Genomic DNA, 20,088 nt, shown 5'->3' with positions numbered 1-20,088 from the left:
GTACATCCCTAGGTACTCTGATATCGCGGCTCCCCTGACGGATGCTCTAAGAAAGACAGAGCCTCAAACAGTCGTCTGGGACGAGACCAAGGAAAGAGCTTTTAGCGCCCTAAAGAGTGCCCTAACAAGCCAGCCTGTGCTACGATCGCCAGACTATACAAAAGGGTTCATTGTTCAGTGCGATGCTAGTGAGCGAGGCATGGGCGTTGTACTGTGCCAACGGGAAAATGGAGAAGTAGAACACCCCGTCCTGTATGCTAGTCGTAAGCTGACCAGTCGTGAGCAGGCGTATAGCGCCACCGAGAAAGAGTGTGCGTGTCTCGTGTGGGCCGTTCAGAAATTGTCATGCTATCTAGCCGGCTCGAGGTTTATCATTGAGACGGATCACTGCCCTCTCCAATGGCTGCAGACCATCTCTCCCAAAAATGGCCGCCTCCTGCGCTGGAGCCTCGCTTTACAACAATATTCCTTTGAGGTGCGTTACAAAAAGGGGAGTCTCAACGGTAACGCCGATGGCTTAAGTCGAAGCCCCTAACGTAGGAATCAGCCTCAAAATTGTTTGTTACTGATGTTTTCTTCCTAAGGCAGGATTTTTTTTTTAACATATTGCTTTTGTTTAGTGTTTCAAAGTGATGATATGCTTTCTAGTGCAATTTTTCAATTTGTGGACGCGTTCTGAGTGATGCTAGACTACTGTAAGGAACTAGGCAGTGGTATAAAAAGGGGAAAGAGCCTGGCAGGGCTTAGTGAGGGTTGTGCCGTGCTTGCTGACTGAGCGGTTGAGTTTCAGCGTAGTTCTAACGCTTGCCGGGAACGAGAACAAAAAGGTGAACTCTCCCGAAGTCACTTTGCAGTGTCCCGTGCGAACCTGAACAGGAGAACGAGGCCTTCTCTGTGCGCTGCGCTCAAGAAACGTCGAGGGACGCCCGACTTCGGTTATGAGCATCATCGAGCGACATCCCTCCGGACAGCGGATGCAGTCCCCTGTCCATCGGGATCTCCTTCCCCCGGCGGGGCGGTCTGTTGCGTTTCGCCTGCGACACGTGGTTTTGCCGGCGCGACTGCGGCGGGGCGGCAGACATTTTGGCCCGTTCGTCGTCGCCGCAACACTCATCGCCAGGTGTTTCCAGGCGCGACTGCGGCGATGCGACCGCCTAGGGATCATCCTCGCATTCCAGTCATTGTGCCCGAAACAGGCGATGCCAAAGCAGGGATCTCATTCCAGTCATTGTGCCCGAAACAGGCGATGCCAAAGCAGGGATCTCGTTCCAGTCATTGTGCCCGAAACAGGCGATGCCAAAGCAGGGACCATCCTCTCATTACAGTCATTGTGTCCGACCGGCAGCGCCACGACAGGGTGCTACGAGATCGTGCTCGACATGGTGCTACGGCATCGCTACGACAGTGTGCGTCACCATTAGCCCATTGTACATTCACGTGCTCGTCTTTTGAGGGGTTCCTTCTTGCCCTCAACTGCGAGAGTATAAAAACAGCTGCCCCCGGACGCCAAAAGGAGGGCTCCGATTTCTTCTGTTGAGTGAAGTGCTCTCCCGTCTCTCTACTACGGTCAAACCTGACCGCCAACTCTTTGCGATGTTAAAATAAACAAGTTGTTTCGTTGTTACCAGTCGACTCATGCTTTGCCGGGACCTTCGGATGCTTCCAGTTGTACCCCAGGCCGCCAGGCCAACGCTACCCTTGGGGCTTGCGACCCAGGTACAACCACGGGCGTCAGCGCCGAGTTCCCAACAGATCGTACCAGCAGTCCGATCCAAACAGTGGTGTGGATTAGTGAGCAAACGGGAATAGTCGACAGGTCGTCCATTAGAGTTACAGAATTGGTGCCATAAGGGAAGGAAAGCGCAGTCAAGGACGGCAGAAAATTAGGTAGGGTGATGAACTTTGGAAATTTGCAGGTGCAAGTTCGAATCAGCTAGCGCAAGACGGGTAATTGGAGATCGCTTACAGAGGCCTTCGTCCTGCAGTGGACATAAAAATAGGCTGCTGCTGCTGCGGATAATAATAATAATAATAATAATAATAATAATAATAATAATAATAATAATAATAATAATAATAATAATAACGATGATGATGATGATGATGTGTACACTACAGGTGGGAGCGTATAGATACATTTAATTTTCACGAGGTGGGCAGCCTCGACTATCTATATCTTTACATTTCTCCTCGTGTGTCCTGTCTTTTCCTGTTGCAGCGCTCTCAGTATTGTCTTTAGACAACACTGATGTACGCATGCCAATTAGTTGAGTCTCCCTGCTCTGCTGTAAGAATAAAATCAGTTGAAGTTCAGCGCTCGAGCTGTCGTTCCTCGTCTTTATTTTTATTCCGGTAAAACAATGTATTCACTGGCCTGTCAAGTTGGCCTCAAAGACCCTGTGATAACTGAATGAGCATCGCGGACTCGGCGTACTGCCTGACGTCGTCCATCCTGAGGTAGCGACGAATCAGCCTCCAGCAGTCCTCGTTGAGGCTGTCCAGTTGAGGGCCACTGTCCTGGCAGGGGTTGCACTCGACGCAGTCCCGGACGACGCGGGCGAGCCGCATGAAGTCGTGCAAGCCTTCCATGTCCCTCAGCCCACGTCTTACAATGGCAGAGGTGTCGTCCACGCTGAGGGACAGCTGCTCGGCGAGCTCTTCGAGCAGTCCGCCATGGCGCCAGACCCGTTCTAAAGCTTGGGCGCAGTGCCTGCAGAAGTGAAGATATTATTTATTAACACGTCCGATGAGTTCAGCGCTGCAATATCTACAACACCACTGCACCAGCGGTGGAGTCACATGCCTTTTCAGATGCAGTCAGCAATACGGGAACTAAGCCGAATCAAGAACCATGGCGTGAAAAACAGCACAAAAACAGTAAATTGACTAGAAGACGACGACACATGCACCGGCTCCCAACTAAAGGCGTTATTGCGGAAACAATCTTTAGATACTCTAGGTTAGCTTAGGTCAGTTAGCTTAAGAAATATCCGTTCTTTCCGGAATAAAATCTTTAGTTCGGAATCAGCGCTTGTGTCGTCGTGTTCTAGTTTCTGTCAGCGTCTTTTGGCGTTTTTCCTATCGTGGAACCACACCAACTAACCAAACTCTCAGTATTGATGAACAAGGACGCTTCCGACAAAATGCAAGGTCAAAGCCCACATCAGTTCTATATAACCCCTCTCATGGCATACAGGGCGCAAAGACTTAGGGAAAAAAAGTCTGTTTTGCCCGAAAGGCGAAGCATCGATTGCGATGGCAAATTAAATGGGAGTCACACGAAGTAAGAAAAAAAGTGCTTTTATCGGCCGTACTATCAACGTATAAACATTCACTTGCTAACTAAATTAACAAGCATGGTGTCAGGGCGCGAACAGATCACACTGGATGTCCGCGGACACTCGCTGTCAAAACGCAACAACAGCGAGCGAAGGGACCTTCGTGGTGTCTCCTTTCAATCCAAACTGAGCACCGAGAACACAGAGCACGCACAAAGCTACTAGTCGGATACAACTATGCAATACAACTTTAGAAAAAAGGGGGCGTTTACTCCTCCGAGGCGGATGCACACGAACATCCACCAATGGGCGCACACTCTGGATCGACGTCATGCGCCGGACGGCCGGTGACCCCGCCGTCGGAGAAGGTGGCCGCCCGCGCTTCGAACTGGGCGAAGTCGCGTCAACTGTGCGCGTCAACGCCTCGTCACAGTGAATTCCCAAACTGTTTGTGATTGTCTATCATGCCGGAAATATTACTGCGAGCTTACGATGGAGGCATTTGTGCGGCGTGCGTTTATTCTAAGCCGTGATCCGGCGAAGAAACACTGCAGCGAGCATCGCTGACGCTGCACTACGCTTTGCCTAAAAACAGGATCCCACGGCGACCGCTGCAAACACACATCCTGCCTGTTTGTTCCATGTCTGTTTTATTTCGTTCCCGAGTGAAGTTACGATGAGAAAAGTTTGCCAAAGTCTGGTGCCTACTGTCAGCGGCGGGTGTGTTCGTGTACTGTGTTGCTGCGTTTCTCGTCGGACGGGGTGAAGTGATGGAGCAAAACCATTCTCAGGAGAAATGAGAAAAGCGTGCGCGCATGAAACAAACCTACGAGCGTCTCAAGAGAAAATATTTGCAAAAGAAGCCTCCAACGCAAAAATTTGTCGCCGTCAACTTAGCGTGAACGATCGTTTTCAGCAGTGAGATGGCCGAGCGTCTAACGGCGGTGCTCGTGCGTTGTGTAGCACCGTCGATTGATTGCTTTCCACCAGTGCTCATCGCGCGCGCAAGCTGCATTATATAATGCGTGCTGTGGCACAGTCACGCATAAGTTGTGTTGCCAGCGCTCGATATGGTTTCCCACTACATAGCTTCGCGCTGCTTTTTGATTCTCGTGATATGTTGCAATTAAAGATTCCCAAGACAGTGTTAAGAAAACGGTAAAAAAAAAAAAAACATACGAGAAGGTAGGCACAGCAGCATGTGGACCCGCTCCTATAATACCTCTACCCAGGTCTGTTTGTAAATGTGTGTATGTTTTCTTGCGTTTTTCATTTTTTTTTTATTTCCCACATTTCTTTATATTTGAGTTTTTATTAGTTTTCGCGTTTGCGTGCCTGCTTCCATTCATGTTTGCGCTTACTCTAATTTCTGTCCTTTTATTTTATATTAGCAGTTGTTTTTGCTAGTTTTCTTTCAGCAAAGTCTTTACACATTTTCATTAACGAATCTCATTCAAAGCACTAACTCCTGCACACTGCAGGGCTGGCCTCTTCCATCTCATTAAAACCTTTCTCACTGGTCTACCTCGTCTTCTCAATCTGCCTACTCGCTGTGCTTTCTGTCCTTGCTTCTTGTGTTGTTGCTGCAATATGATGAACCAACTTGCTCCAAACAAATTTTGATCGCCTATGAAAACAGAAAGGTTCTCTTACAGAAAACAGAAAGCATTTTCTTAAAAGCGTCATGTGGGTTGCACAGCAACTTTGCCTCTTACCTCTGTTCATGTTTATGCATCAGTACATGTGGCAGCTCGCCAGAAGTGCACATGAAAGGCTGCATATTGTGAAGCAACACCTTTCTATGCTGTTGCATTTTTCATGCATTCAGGCTTAGTAAATAGACGGTTTCGCTGTCCATCACATATGATGGTAAAAATTTTCAAAACAAATAACATTGTGCAGTGGGGAGTCATTTCCTGTCTGACGCTTTCATTGTTGCAAAGACATTTTTCAGTGAATGGAGCCGAGCAAAGCAGTGCACTGAGAGCTTTTGCAACTTTCACCATTTATTACTTCACAAATGTCATTGTCTGAACCTGGCTGTCCATCACTATGCCGATGGCTTGTGAATTAAATAATTGCCTCAATAAAACACATTCAACTTCACTCAGCATTTTTTAGTACAAACAATGCTAACAGAGCTATTCAGGGTGAATAATTGTGCTTACATTGGTATTACTTGCCCAGTGAGATAAACAAATACAACAATGCCTGCTGCATGACTGCGCTTTGACGTGCAGACTGCTAATGGTGCCTTTCAAGCGTGCCCTTGACTACTGCTATTACTAGTTACCCGAATGAGTATTTTGGGCCTAACTAAGCTAATGATGTTTGATAATTGTTCTCTTATTCGCATTACTTGCCTGGGCCAGGTAACCAAAATAAGCAATGCCACCACATGAATGTGTGTTTGCATGCAAGCTGCCAACAGTGGCTGTCATTTTCGCGTTGATTGCTGCCGTTTCACCAACAGTGGCGACAGCTTGACTGCGCTTTGACGTGCAGACTGCTAATGGTGCCTTTAAAGCGTGCCCTTGACTACTGCTATTAATAGCTATCCAAATTAGTTTTATGGGCCTCACTAAGCTAATGATGTTTGATAATTGTTCTCTTATTCGCATTACTTGCCTGGGCCAGGTAACCAAAATAAGCAATGCCACCACATGAATGTGTTTTTGCATGCAAGCTGCCAACAGTGGCTGTCATTTTCGCGTTGATTGCTGCCGTTTCACCAACAGTGGCAACAGCTTGACTACGCTTTGACATGCAGACTGCTAATGGTGGCTTTCAAGCGTGCCCTCGACTACTGCTATTAATAGTTACCCGAATGAGTATTTTTGGCCTCACTAACCTAATGCTGTTTGATAATTGTTCTCTTATTCGCATTACTTGCCTGGGCCAGGTAACCAAAATAAGCAATGCGACCACATGAATGTGTTTTCCCATGCAAGCTGCCAACAGTGGCTGTCATTTTCGCGTTGATTGCTGCCGTTACACCAACAGTGGCGACAGCTTGACTGCGCTTTGACGTGCAGACTGCTAATGGTGGCTTTCAAGCGTGCCCTCGACTACTGCTATTAATAGTTACCCGAATGAGTATTTTGGGCCTCACTAAGCTAATGATGTTTGATAATTGTTCTCTTATTCGCATTACTTGCCTGGGCCAGGTAACCAAAATAAGCAATGCCACCACATGAATGTGTTTTTGCATGCAAGCTGCCAACAGTGGCTGTCATTTTCGCGTTGATTGCTGCCGTTTCACCAACAGTGGCAACAGCTTGACTGCGCTTTGACGTGCAGACTGCTAATGGTGGCTTTCAAGCGTGCCCTCAACAACTGCTATTAATAGTTACCCGAATGAGTATTTTTGGCCTCACTAACCTAATGATGTTTGATAATTGTTCTCTTATTCGCATTACTTGCCTGGGCCAGGTAACCAAAATAAGCAATGCGACCACATGAATGTGTTTTCGCATGCAAGCTGCCAACAGTGGCTGTCATTTTCGCGTTGATTGCTGCCGTTACACCAACAGTGGCGACAGCTTGACTGCGCTTTGACATGCAGACTGCTAATGGTGGCTTTCAAGCGTGCCCTCGACTACTGCTATTAATAGTTACCCGAATGAGTATTTTGGGCCTCACTAAGCTAATGATGTTTGATAATTGTTCTCTTATTCGCATTACTTGCCTGGGCCAGGTAACCAAAATAAGCAATGCCACCACATGAATGTGTTTTTGCATGCAAGCTGCCAACAGTGGCTGTCATTTTCGCGTTGACTGCTGCCGTTTCACCAACAGTGGCAACAGCTTGACTGCGCTTTGACGTGCAGACTGCTAATGGTGGCTTTCAAGCGTGCCCTCGACTACTGCTATTATAGTTACCCGAATGAGTATTTTTGGCCTCACTAACCTAATGATGTTTGATAATTGTTCTCTTATTCGCATTACTTGCCTGGGCCAGGTAACCAAAATAAGCAATGCGACCACATGAATGTGTTTTCGCATGCAAGCTGCCAACAGTGGCTGTCATTTTCGCGTTGATTGCTGCCGTTTCACCAACAGTGGCAACAGCTTGACTGCGCTTTGACATGCAGACTGCTAATGGTGGCTTTCAAGCGTGCCCTCGACTACAGCTATTAATAGTTACCCGAATGAGTATTTTTGGCCTCACTAACCTAATGATGTTTGATAATTGTTCTCTTATTCGCATTACTTGCCTGGGCCAGGTAACCAAAATAAGCAATGCGACCACATGAATGTGTTTTCGCATGCAAGCTGCCAACAGTGGCTGTCATTTTCGCGTTGATTGCTGCCGTTACACCAACAGTGGCGACAGCTTGACTGCGCTTTGACGTGCAGACTGCTAATGGTGGCTTTCAAGCGCGACCTCGACTACTGCTATTAATAGTTACCCGAATGAGTATTTTGGGCCTCACTAAGCTAATGATGTTTGATAATTGTTCTCTTATTCGCATTACTTGCCTGGGCCAGGTAACCAAAATAAGCAATGCCACCACATGAATGTGTGTTTGCATGCAAGCTGGCAACAGTGGCTGTCATTTTCGCATTGATTGCTGCCGTTTCACCAACAGTGGCGACAGCTTGACTGCGCTTTGACGTGCAGACTGCTAATGGTGCCTTTCAAGCGTGCCCTTGACTACTGCTATTAATAGCTACCCAAATTAGTTTTCTGGGCCTCACTAAGCTAATGATGTTTGATAATTGTTCTCTTATTCGCATTACTTGCCTGGGCCAGGTAACCAAAATAAGCAATGCCACCACATGAATGTGCGTTTGCATGCAAGCTGCCAACAGTGGCTGTCATTTCCGCGTTGATTGCTGCCGTTTCACCAACAGTATCGACAGCTTGACTGCGCTTTGATGTGCAGAGTGCTAATGGTGCCTTTCAAGCGTGCCCTTGACTACTGCTGTTAATAGCTACCCAAATTAGTTTTCTGGGCCTCACTAAGCTAATGATGTTTGATAATTGTTTTCTTATTCGCATTACTTGCCTGGGCCACGTAACCAAAATAAGCAATGCGACCACATGAATGTGTTTTCGCATGCAAGCTGCCAACAGTGGCTGTCATTTTCGCGTTGATTGCTGCCGTTACACCAACAGTGGCGACAGCTTGACTGCGCTTTGACGTGCAGACTGCTAATGGTGGCTTTCAAGCGTGCCCTCGACTACTGCTATTAATAGTTACCCGAATGAGTATTTTTGGCCTCACTAACCTAATGATGTTTGATAATTGTTCTCTTATTCGCATTACTTGCCTGGGCCAGGTAACCAAAATAAGCAATGCCACCACATGAATGTGTTTTTGCATGCAAGCTGCCAACAGTGGCTGTCATTTTCGCGCTGATTGCTGCCGTTTCACCAACAGTGGCAACAGCTTGACTGCGCTTTGACGTGCAGACTGCTAATGGTGGCTTTCAAGCGTGCCCTCGACTACTGCTATTAATAGTTACCCGAATGAGTATTTTTGGCCTCACTAACCTAATGATGTTTGATAATTGTTCTCTTATTCGCATTACTTGCCTGGGCCAGGTAACCAAAATAAGCAATGCCTAACCTGAATGTGTTTTCGCATGCAAGCTGCCAACAGTGGCTGTCATTTTCGCGTTGATTGCTGCCGTTTCACCAACAGTGGCAACAGCTTGACTGCGCTTTGACATGCAGACTGCTAATGGTGGCTTTCAAGCGTGCCCTCGACTACTGCTATTAATAGTTACCCGAATGAGTATTTTTGGCCTCACTAACCTAATGATGTTTGATAATTGTTCTCTTATTCACATTACTTGCCTGGGCCAGGTAACCAAGATAAGCAATGCGACCACATGAATGTGTTTTCGCATGCAAGCTGCCAACAGTGGCTGTCATTTTCGCGTTGATTGCTGCCGTTACACCAACAGTGGCGACAGCTTGACTGCGCTTTGACGTGCAGACTGCTAATGGTGGCTTTCAAGCGCGCCCTCGACTACTGCTATTAATAGTTACCCGAATGAGTATTTTGGGCCTCACTAAGCTAATGATGTTTGATAATTGTTCTCTTATTCGCATTACTTGCCTGGGCCAGGTAACCAAAATAAGCAATGCCACCACATGAATGTGTGTTTGCATGCAAGCTGGCAACAGTGGCTGTCATTTTCGCATTGATTGCTGCCGTTTCACCAACAGTGGCGACAGCTTGACTGCGCTTTGACGTGCAGACTACTAATGGTGCCTTTCAAGCGTGCCCTTGACTACTGCTATTAATAGCTACCCAAATTAGTTTTCTGGGCCTCACTAAGCTAATGATGTTTGATAATTGTTCTCTTATTCGCATTACTTGCCTGGGCCAGGTAACCAAAATAAGCAATGCCACCACATGAATGTGCGTTTGCATGCAAGCTGCCAACAGTGGCTCTCATTTTCGCGTTGATTGCTGCCGTTACACCAACAGTGGCGACAGCTTGACTGCGCTTTGACGTGCAGACTGCTAATGGTGGCTTTCAAGCGCGCCCTCGACTACTGCTATTAATAGTTACCCGAATGAGTATTTTGGGCCTCACTAAGCTAATGATGTTTGATAATTGTTCTCTTATTCGCATTACTTGCCTGGGCCAGGTAACCAAAATAAGCAATGCCACCACATGAATGTGTGTTTGCATGCAAGCTGCCAACAGTGGCTGTCATTTTCGCATTGATTGCTGCCGTTTCACCAACAGTGGCGACAGCTTGACTGCGCTTTGACGTGCAGACTGCTAATGGTGCCTTTCAAGCGTGCCCTTGACTACTGCTATTAATAGCTACCCAAATTAGTTTTCTGGGCCTCACTAAGCTAATGATGTTTGATAATCGTTCTCTTATTCGCATTACTTGCCTGGGCCAGGTAACCAAAATAAGCAATGCCACCACATGAATGTGCGTTTGCATGCAAGCTGCCAACAGTGGCTGTCATTTCCGCGTTGATTGCTGCCGTTTCACCAACAGTATCGACAGCTTGACTGCGCTTTGATGTGCAGAGTGCTAATGGTGCCTTTCAAGCGTGCCCTTGACTACTGCTATTAATAGCTACCCAAATTAGTTTTCTGGGCCTCACTAAGCTAATGATCTTTGATAATTGTTCTCTTATTCGCATTACTTGCCTGGGCCAGGTAACCAAAATAAGCAATGCCACCACATGAATGTGTTTTTGCATGCAAGCTGCCAACAGTGGCTGTCATTTTCGCGTTGATTGCTGCCGTTTCACCAACAGTGGCAACAGCTTGACTGCGCTTTGACGTGCAGACTGCTAATGGTGGCTTTCAAGCGTGCCCTCGACTACTGCTATTAATAGTTACCCGAATGAGTATTTTTGGCCTCACTAACCTAATGATGTTTGATAATTGTTCTCTTATTCGCATTACTTGCCTGGGCCAGGTAACCAAAATAAGCAATGCGACCACATGAATGTGTTTTTGCATGCAAGCTGCCAACAGTGGCTGTCATTTTCGCGTTGATTGCTGCTGTTTCACCTACAATGGGTACGACATGGCTGCGCTTTGAAGTGCAGATGCTAAATGTGCCTTTCAAGCGTGCCCCGACGACTGTTATTTCATCACAAGGCCTGTCATGCTCGTAGGTGGCTGCCCAATAGAGTATTTTGGGCCTTCTTACATTGGCATTATTCATCTCAACGGGCTGGAAAAAACAATAGGGGCAGCACAACAGCACGCAAAGCACAATGTGCTTTGCGTGCAGTTCTCTGATCGCTCTCAATACTCTGATCGCTCTCAAGATACGTAAGCGCGATCGCGCGCAGCCGCCACATACGCAGTTGCAGCCGGGGTAAAATTACCGTGAAAAGGCACCGTGCCCCCCGGTGCCTCGCGCGCGACGGAAGACTGCATGCTTCTTGCCCGCTTTCCTCCTTTCGCGCGGGCGAGATTGAGTCTCCGATTGTCGGCTCTGCTCGCACGCTTTCATTCGCACATACGGCGTAGGGCGCGGGGCGACGGTGTTATCGGCTTTGGACTTTTTACGGAACATCACGGGGACGGCGACGGCAGAAATCCGCCTGGAGTGTCCAATTGCTATCGCAATAAAAAAAAATTAAACGCCACACGGACAATTACGGACGTAGTGGTTACTGGAGACGCTGTATAAGCAAGTCAACCTGCAATGAGCATCGGCAATCATGTAATCCAGCTTCGTAAAGAATTAACGCGAGCGCTGGCAGAACCTTAGACCGCGTCCATCCAAGCTGCACTTGAAGCTCCGAGTATATAAGTTCTAGTTAGTTGCCAGTTGGTGAATTCCTGGAGTACATGAGATGAAATCTAGCGTGCAACTGTTTTGTTAAAAGAGTAACAACAAATAGTCGCGTATTGGTGAGATCTCGTCTCTTTATTACGACAATTCCTTCGTCACTAAACATCGCGTAAAGCTAGCAGGAGGCCTCGACTATAAGAGAGCGGGAGAAGTGTACGCCCGCTGGCGCACGCTTCTCCCGTTCTCTAAATATTATTATAATATCATATTGTAGTATGCTACGATATGATATTCCAGTTAACTTCCAGTCTGCACCGTCTATTCGAGATCTCTGGGTTGGCACCGTTTCCTAAGTAGCACACGGTGCCTTAATGTCACGTTACCGCTATCGTCGCGCTGCCTTCTGTGAAACGAATACAGCATGCAGCTGCAGTAAGCAACTTCATGTGGCGATACGTCGTGCTCTTGTGTTGAACCTTGGCGATTATTGAGGTTAGCCCGGCGTAGAGTGGCATTGGTGGTAAAAGGTGGCGGTAGCAGCCAGCTGCACAGGGAAGGGAACAGTATCAGCGACCGTTCCATTTAGAGATTCATGCTCAAAGCAAGTTGTCTCAAGTCAGTGGCTTACGGTAGACGAGGCAAATGCATTTCGAAGCCTATTACTCCTGCCATGGGGGCTGCACTCCAGTATACACATGGTGTGTACACAAGTCGAACCGACAACGGCGGTTGATGGAATAATGCACAGCCTAGTGGTTTCATGAGCAAAGTGTCACGCACAGAAACAAGACCGGGGACTAGAAAAAAGACATTTTCACTTCTTGAATAACAGCTCTTGTCTCCAAATTCACGCATCTCACTGTACTAACGTGCGTGTCTGTAGCTATCCTTGGGCCCTATAACGCAAAACTATTCCAATATGTTTTTATTCCAATCTCCTGACGTCAAATTTGCGTAACCGCCGACATCGGGCGGTGACCCGCAGGACTGTCTTGACGGAGAGATGTCCTCGTTTATATGAGGTCACTTTTTTTGTTTTAAAAAGAATAACATTGCCTACACTGAGTTGCTTAATTGTCTTATCTAATTCGCTGACAAGAGGCGAGGAGCACGCTCAAGTGGACAGGGATTGGATGGGGTCGAACAAGTGCACTGAAAATCGATAACCGGATGAAGAGGGTGGTGCCGGCGTCGGTGATTGGTCCACTTTACCTTACTTGCGGTGGCTGGTAGGAAATCGCGACGGCATGCAGCGGAAGGTTAACAATGCCACTAAAACGGATCCTCAGCAAAGAATAGTTGGCAGAACGAGGTTGTAAACATGCTGAAAGTGCTCGAAAACGTTACACGGCTAAGCAAAAAGCTTTATTGTATGCAAATAAACCCATGCTCTCCGGCAGGTGCGAGTAGCCAGTGCCTGAGCCATCGGCGGCAGCCATCTTTTATTCCTTTCGGAACGGGGCAGCCTGCGGCTATTCAGAAGAAAACTCAGTTTTCTTCGGCATATTAATGCATCTTCAACGCGTACACGTCACTTTTACGTGGTGAGTTCTCGCGGTTTTGTGACGTCGCGTGACAGGCAGGTCAAGTGGGTGTCGCCCGAAAACTTTTGACCAATAGCCGAGCGCTGATAGCAAAAATTCGTCGAATCATAAACAACTTTTTCTTTCGTTCTTTCCAGTCATGCATAATCAGTGTGTTCACGTCATATCATATGGGGAGCTATCGCGGTTTTCGTGACGTCGCGTGACAGGCGAAGTGGGGGTGGTTCAAAAAAGTTTTTAGACTAATGGCGGAAGGCTGATTGCAGAATTGGAAAACTTTGGAATAGCTTTACGTTATAGCACCCTTGTTGCTTGATCAGGAAAGGCGAATGTCAGCATACAAGACAATGGCCCACGACACGCCTACATGGGACCATTCTGGCGAGGTTTGTCCAGCATGCGTGGTGCCAGTCTAGAAAGGCATGTAATGGCATAGTAAAATTTTGACTAAACTGCGTGCGTAACAACGTTACGCGCATGACTGAACGACACTCTGGAGGAATACGTAGTATACACTCACCTGTCCAGTGTACGTCCTCTGGCGAACTGCGCCGCGCGTGTCACCAGGCCGCAGTTTCGACGCACCGTGCCGCAAACGTTGTAGTAGTTCCGCGCCGCTTCTGTGTCCAATAATTCATACAAGTCGACCTGGACAAGGTTGTAGTTGTCCGCGATCTCCTCAGATAAACGCCGAAGCAAGGCGGTGACCATGCCTGGTTCGCCAGCGCCTAGCGAGACTCTGCGTATGGTCCGGCTGGACTTGATAACTTGAGCGAGACGCTCGACTCGGTGTTGGTCTGGCACGTGGCCGTTACCGCTGTTACTGGAGGTGGTAAGAACGTACACGTCCAGCTCCTTGATGCTCGTGTTCCTGGAAAGCGACTCGACTATCTTTGTCCAAGATGCGTTTATATCTTCGATCGGGTCGTCATAGTGCGACCACATAATCAGCCTCAGTTTCCGGAGGAACGTCGCAGCTTCTACGCACGCGGCGACTGCCCAAACGAGTGCCACATCACCCAGCCTGATATACATTTGCACGGATGTTATGTGCATAAATTCCTGCAAGGCACATGAGAGCTCTCCTACAATATTGCGGCTGCAGGATAGATCCACGTCCGAGAATGCCTTACAGTAAATCAAATCTAAGTTGCTGTCGACGAAGTAGGTTCCGAACGAGACTTTCTCTTCGGCACCGCTTTCTTTGAGTACTTTGCACAGCACGTGCATGTCACGATTAGCTGTGGGAAGGTCGGAAATGCTCAATTTTTTTAGAGTGTCTTTTTTCGAAGCGACCCAGAAGAATTCCACCCACTGCGCCGTGTTCCATATGAACATAGGAAGGCTGAGTTCTTCCAACGTCTCGCTGTTGCATAATGGGGCATACCAGGAGCTGTAGTCTATGCTCGGCTCAAACAAAGGTGGCGAACACAAAACTAAGTTGAAGCTTCGAATAACTCGATTTTCCGCGAAAGTCCTCGCTGTCAGTCTGGCGTTCTCTTGGTCAAACTGAACGTTATTCAGGTTGACGGTCTTGATCGCCTTGTTGTAGAGGAGGCCTTCAGCTATCCAGTTAGAGGAGTTTCGACTATCGGCACCGTCTGACGTTACGCTCAGTTTTGTCAGCGAGGTGTTCTCTCTCAGGTACTGCGCGAACTCTTCCGGTCCAGCTTCGCGTATAACAGAACCGTGCATTGACAGCTCTTTCAGCGTTGTATTTTCTTTAAGACCTGCGACGAATGCCCTTGCCGTGCTGCCTGTCATACACAGCTCTGCAACCTTGAGAGACATCAGCGATGTGCTGACGCGAACAACAGTCGAGAGAGCAGATGACAGTTCGTCGCTTAACCCCGGCGCCAGACATTCTAATTCCTCCAGTTGTTTCAAAGAACAGAAGACGTCGCCGAGATTATGGTTAGCGACAGACCTTCTGAAATCGATATTCAGTGCCCTGGTGGAACGGTTGAATTTGAGGGCGTCGCAAATTAGCAGTCCATTCGACGAGAATACATCACGGCCAATGTGGACGTGCAGTACGCACGGGTGCGTCTTCAGAATCTGGTAAGCAAGCGCTATTGCTTGATGGAATATACTTTCCTGCCCCCAGGGCATATACAGGTACTTCTCCTCCAGGCTCACTAGCCCTAGCTGCCCGCACAGTGCCGGCAGTTCCCGCAGTTCCAACTTAGCGTAAAATAGCAAGTCATTGACCTTCTTAAGGTGATCCTGAAGTTGACAAGTGCTCTTAGGCGTGGCCGTACATCGTAGCAGGTTGTCCAAACGTGCGCTCGCGCGGGAATCTTCTGTCAAACCTCCTCGTTCAGCCAGGGTGAGGTTGAACGCAGCAGCCGGTTCTTCCATATTCTGCTGCGCTGATGTGTCCTGAGTTTACTGGGCGTTTGTGTTGCGACCTGCATCAGGCACAGAAGCGATACAATACTATTCGTTTCTTTCGGAAATGGGACAACAAGGTTCTTAAAGATACGCTAAGCAGAAATACTAATTCGGGCTAGGTCGCTAATTGAGTACGCCTCTCCAATACCAAAATGACCACTCTCACCTTAAGACGAGGCTTGGTAAGAGAGGGAGAAAAAGAGACGCAGAACCAAAAGATGGATGGTGCCGCCGATCTGCAGTTCGCATGGCGTCACTGATTTTGGCATTGTCTTATCCCAGGTCTAGTTAAGTATTTCCGTTAGAGAATAAAGAAGGCAATGCAGGACGAAACCGTACGCTAGGAAAGCATATGACAACCCAGCAAGGTTTAAGAACTTGTCCTGCGCCAAAGGAGGCGATACGCTGAAGTCCTCGACATCACACTGGCTTACCAGCGCTAAGGTTTCGGCACGAAATTCATTTGACGGAAAATTCAGCTCCGATTTTGTAGCCGAACACTAATCGCTAAAATAATCTTCTTTTTTTTTTTATCGTCATCGTGAGCGCACGCAAGGCAGATGTTCTCAATCAAAACGTTTCGTAATACTTTGTACAACTACAGTGGCGCCGCTTGATATCTAGCTCTGCGAGACGGCTCACGTGGCGCAGGCGCCAGTCCTAAATGCTGCCTAAATAGGAGCGACAAGCGCGATTTCCTCGGGCGCGCGTGGTCGAAACGAGGCCCGCGTCCCTCCGCCGTGCGTCGACCGCGGCGCAACTGCCACGCGGTGCAAGCAATGCCAGGCCACGCTGGCAGCAGCGTGAGCAACGCGGATTCCTAAATGTCGCCAATCATGCTCCGACTGCGTGAGCACGGTGCATCTATACTGCGGCGTTCCTACAGATTCAGACTGCGACCCGGAACCGGCTCGAGCTGGACCTATGGGTCGACGCCCGCGGTGCACAGAAAAGGCTACAGTGAGACACGGGGGCGTTCGAGCTAGAGGTCGAGCGCGGCCGTGGTTGGAAAAAAAAAAAAAAAAAAAAGAAGAAGAAAGAAAGACACGCGACTAACTTTGCAATTCCGTAACTCTGCACCAAAAACGAATGTCGCAATTCCGTAAATTGCATCTGTTAGACCATCCAAAGCGTACAAATTCGTTTTGTGAATTTGCAGCTCATGGTGCAACTACTGCAAGGTTTACGAGGGCTATGCAAAAGTCCTACTCGCAAATTGGTCGTATACATTTCAGCTCGGTGTGTAATACATCCGTTTTTTCCACTTTATATGTATTGTTAGCTGTAGTTTACAAAATTATGATGTCATTGCCGAGACTGAGTTGTAAAATAATTACTTAAGCTTCTTTATTTCTTCAACTTTCATTATATTTTTTTCTAAAACCATACAGCATAAATTGAAGATTCACTTCTGCAGCCGCTGGGTTTTAACTTTCCGCTTTTAACCCCAACAAATCTTATCAAAATCGGTGCTGTGGTTGTCTAGAAAAAGTATTTCTCCTTTCACATGCATCTATGCATGCATGTGAACGCTTCAAGCTACAGCTTCCTCTTAAAAATAATCTCGCCGCTATAAATTGACGAGGATCACATCTTCTTTACTTTGTAGTAAAGCGAAGCTAAAAGCAATTAAAAGTTGCCCGCACAGCACATGAGTATCTGGTACGTCAGACTCTGACATTACATGCACGTCACACGCACGCACACAGTTGGAATGATGCGTTTTTGAGGCTGCTCAATTTTATGCATCTACAGCGATCTAAGAAATTTGAGTCTCTTCAACGTATACATTGGGTCTGATAGCTTGTGAATAGCTTTAGGTCGTTAAGCCTATGTAGTCCACGGGGGAGAATTTCTAGCAAAATTTCACCGTCTTTTCACACGATGGCTAATCACGAAAGTCACGGCGACTGAATGGCGCACCCCCACGCAATACGCTATATGCACATAGTGAAAGTGTGAGCCCTATATGACAAGCTTCATGCAGTAAGGAAGGTTCACTTACCAAGCGCAATGCATCCGTTGCCGTCAACTTGGCGTCTTCTTCTTCTTCAGCTGCCTCTACTCGAGGATCTTTGCTCGAAACTGCCTAACGCACGAGAGAGAGGGCGCGTTCTGTTCTCGTCGTCGTCGTCGTCTTTGTTTCACAACCAAGCAACGGAAGCGGAAACAGCACGAACATGCCCTCTCGTTCACAGTGTGCTCGTACTCATGATTAGAAAGAACAAATCAAACCAAAATGCTCTAAAAATACTATATATGAGTGTTATTAATTATTAAATAAAGTATTTTTGCCACTTGATACGTGTGAACTGCACGTACTCTCGACAGCAGCGACGTGCTTGTGTTCATTCCTTCCTCCATGTTGTCTATAACACTCTCCCTCTACTCCTTGTGCTGCCGGCTGCCGTCATACCGCCGCCATAGCGCTTTTAAGTGGTTTTAATGTTCTTTTGCTTTTCGTGACATGAAAACGAAAATAAAAATCCGCAGCGCCACACAATTTTGCGAGAAACGCCTGAACTACTCAACGGCCTTTCGAAAGTGCCGTGTAGCATCGCGACAACTCCTTTCAGTCGATAGAGTTGTGGCGTTTCGAAGGCCGTCGACTGGAAGGCCTTCCAAATGTGCCCGTGTGACACAAGACTCCAAAGGAAGAGCAAAATGCCAAAGCGTCGAGCGGTTGTGCCCTGTGCTCTTCTCAGTTATAATTAATCTGAATGAAGAGGAGGTGGAGAAATTATTTAAGCAGATATTGGTATTATAAACGCGGTTTCAGGCCGCTCGAAATGTAATTTTCTTGAATTAGCGCAACTCAGAATGACTGATGGAAACAAGAAGAAACACGGGACATGGAAGGAGGTGCTAAACTTCCTACTGTTTATTTCGTGACGCCTGTGAAAGCTTTTGCATTCAATGCAAAACAACAAACGAAGACACTGCTCAACCTACACGTGCCGACATAGCAATGAACGTCAATTATTTAGACGATAAAGCTACCGACGGCGAGCTTACACGCATCTCTTCGAATCTTGCTGTGGCTTCAGCTTCTCGCATTTCAAGTGTCAGCTAATTACGATAACGTCCGAAAGCAGCACATCTGTTGAAGGCAGGGTCACAGCCACAGCTCCTGCAGTGAGAAGCAAGATAACCGCCGGCTGTGATTTTATTAAAAGCGAAGCTTTCTTTTGCCATCTTCGGTTGGTCGTTTCTGAGCGCTCTGGAGCGCTCTCGCGAGCGGCGTTGTCTTCGACTGGTTGAAAGAGGGTGTGCATGCGCTCTGCGTTCGGCTGGTTCTTCTCGATTGCTCTCCTCCATCTTCGAGCGCTCTGAGGCGCTCCGAGCCCTGTCGTCGGAGCAGTCGTCGAGATTGAAACGTCATCACAGCGCCGCGTCGCTGCTGTTGGCGACGGCCCACCGTAACCTATGGGCAAGCTAAGCCACGGCATGCTGGCGTCTCGACGAACGCTCGTCCCGCCGGCGCGTGTGCCGGTTTTCCCGGCAGCGCTGAGAGCTTTGGATAGGCGAAACATCGTACGTTGGCAGTAGTCACGTGGTTTCGCATCTGTCATTTCCTCTTCCAAGAGCGAGTCGCACGTTGGGCTTGCGCGCTTGTCCTCTACCTCTGAGCTTGGGGAACGCCGAATCTGCCCGACTCTGATTCAGGGGATGGAGGCGACCAGTCGAAGATACAATTTGTCTCTTCCTTCGACTTTCCCACTGCTGCTGCTGCTGTGACTGCTGCTGTGCGGCACACCGCGGTGGGGGTGTAGTTCAGAGCAGCGAGTCAGGGAGGAAAGGCGACGCCAGAAACTCGTTTTCACTTCACCGCGTCGAATGTGCACAATGCTCTCTGGAGCTCCCTGTGCGTCACCACATTAGCCTCTTGACAGCCGCAATTATCCGTGAGTCCCCTCAGAAGCATTGCAGAAACTGCAGTGCTTCCCTTTCTACTAACGTGCGAGTCCAGAGGGGACGTAGATAGGAGAAGAGGTAAGGTAAGGAAACCCTACTAAAATACGATAGCGCTTGCGGAGAAACTGGATAAGCTTATACCCCTGTCAAGCGGGCAAGTGCACTTACGGAGAGTGCACTCGGTGTTAAGTGCACTTTCCCAAATCTAAACGTCGCAAGCTGAGTGTACTCGCAGAAGAGTGCACTCCGGTCGGAGTGCGTTCACGGAACGTACTTTGCTGGTCGAGTGCGTGGCCTCGCCGCCAGCGGTTTCAACGATACAAAATGTAATGCATAGAAAAAGGACACAGAAGTTGGTTCTAGCTGTTGAAGAGCTTTAACAAAATAATCAGAACAGAACTCGCTGACATTCTGTTCTAGCAGGATCAAATGCCGCCTCGTCGCACATTACCATCTTGTTCTGGATTGGCTAGGCATTCGTCTTGGCCGGCCTTGACTTGTAACTATTATGATAAAAATATTTTCGTTTTTTGTTGAGTAAATATAGATTAAGATTGTTTTTTATTTATAATACGACTACAGCAATCGCCTTTTAGAAGGTTTTTTATGTTAATTTACATCTTCAAAAAACATGCTTTTAGTTTGTCGCCATGTTTTTTAGTGCGAGTGCACTCCGTTTTCCCCAACTAAAAACGTTGGTTTTCCCCCATAGAGTTTCATA

At 47.8% G+C, this 20,088-nt stretch overlaps 1 protein-coding gene across 2 annotated transcripts; it reads right to left on the bottom strand.

The window, feature by feature from the left end:
• Positions 1-2,317: 2,317 nt before the first annotated feature.
• On the bottom strand, positions 2,318-17,620 carry LOC142566745 (uncharacterized). 2 transcript variants are annotated; one of them, XM_075677625.1, is made up of 3 exons: positions 17,458-17,615; positions 13,579-15,469; positions 2,318-2,710 (listed from the first exon to the last, which is right to left on the bottom strand). In XM_075677625.1, the coding sequence occupies exons 2-3, from the start codon at positions 15,417-15,419 to the stop codon at positions 2,389-2,391; spliced, it is 2,163 nt and encodes a 720-aa protein (XP_075533740.1). In that variant the 5' UTR covers positions 15,420-15,469; positions 17,458-17,615; the 3' UTR covers positions 2,318-2,388. The 2 variants fall into 2 exon arrangements, with proteins under 2 accessions (XP_075533740.1, XP_075533748.1); XM_075677633.1 differs by lacking the exon at positions 2,318-2,710 and adding an exon at positions 11,671-12,058 and having other exon boundaries at positions 17,458-17,620.
• Positions 17,621-20,088: the final 2,468 nt, after the last annotated feature.

This window comes from Dermacentor variabilis, chromosome 1 (assembly GCF_050947875.1).
Source record: "Dermacentor variabilis isolate Ectoservices chromosome 1, ASM5094787v1, whole genome shotgun sequence".
Classification (NCBI taxonomy): Eukaryota; Metazoa; Arthropoda; class Arachnida; order Ixodida; family Ixodidae; genus Dermacentor; species Dermacentor variabilis.
Note: the sequence above shows the minus strand (reverse complement) of the source record. Positions and strands in the feature narration are given on the sequence as shown.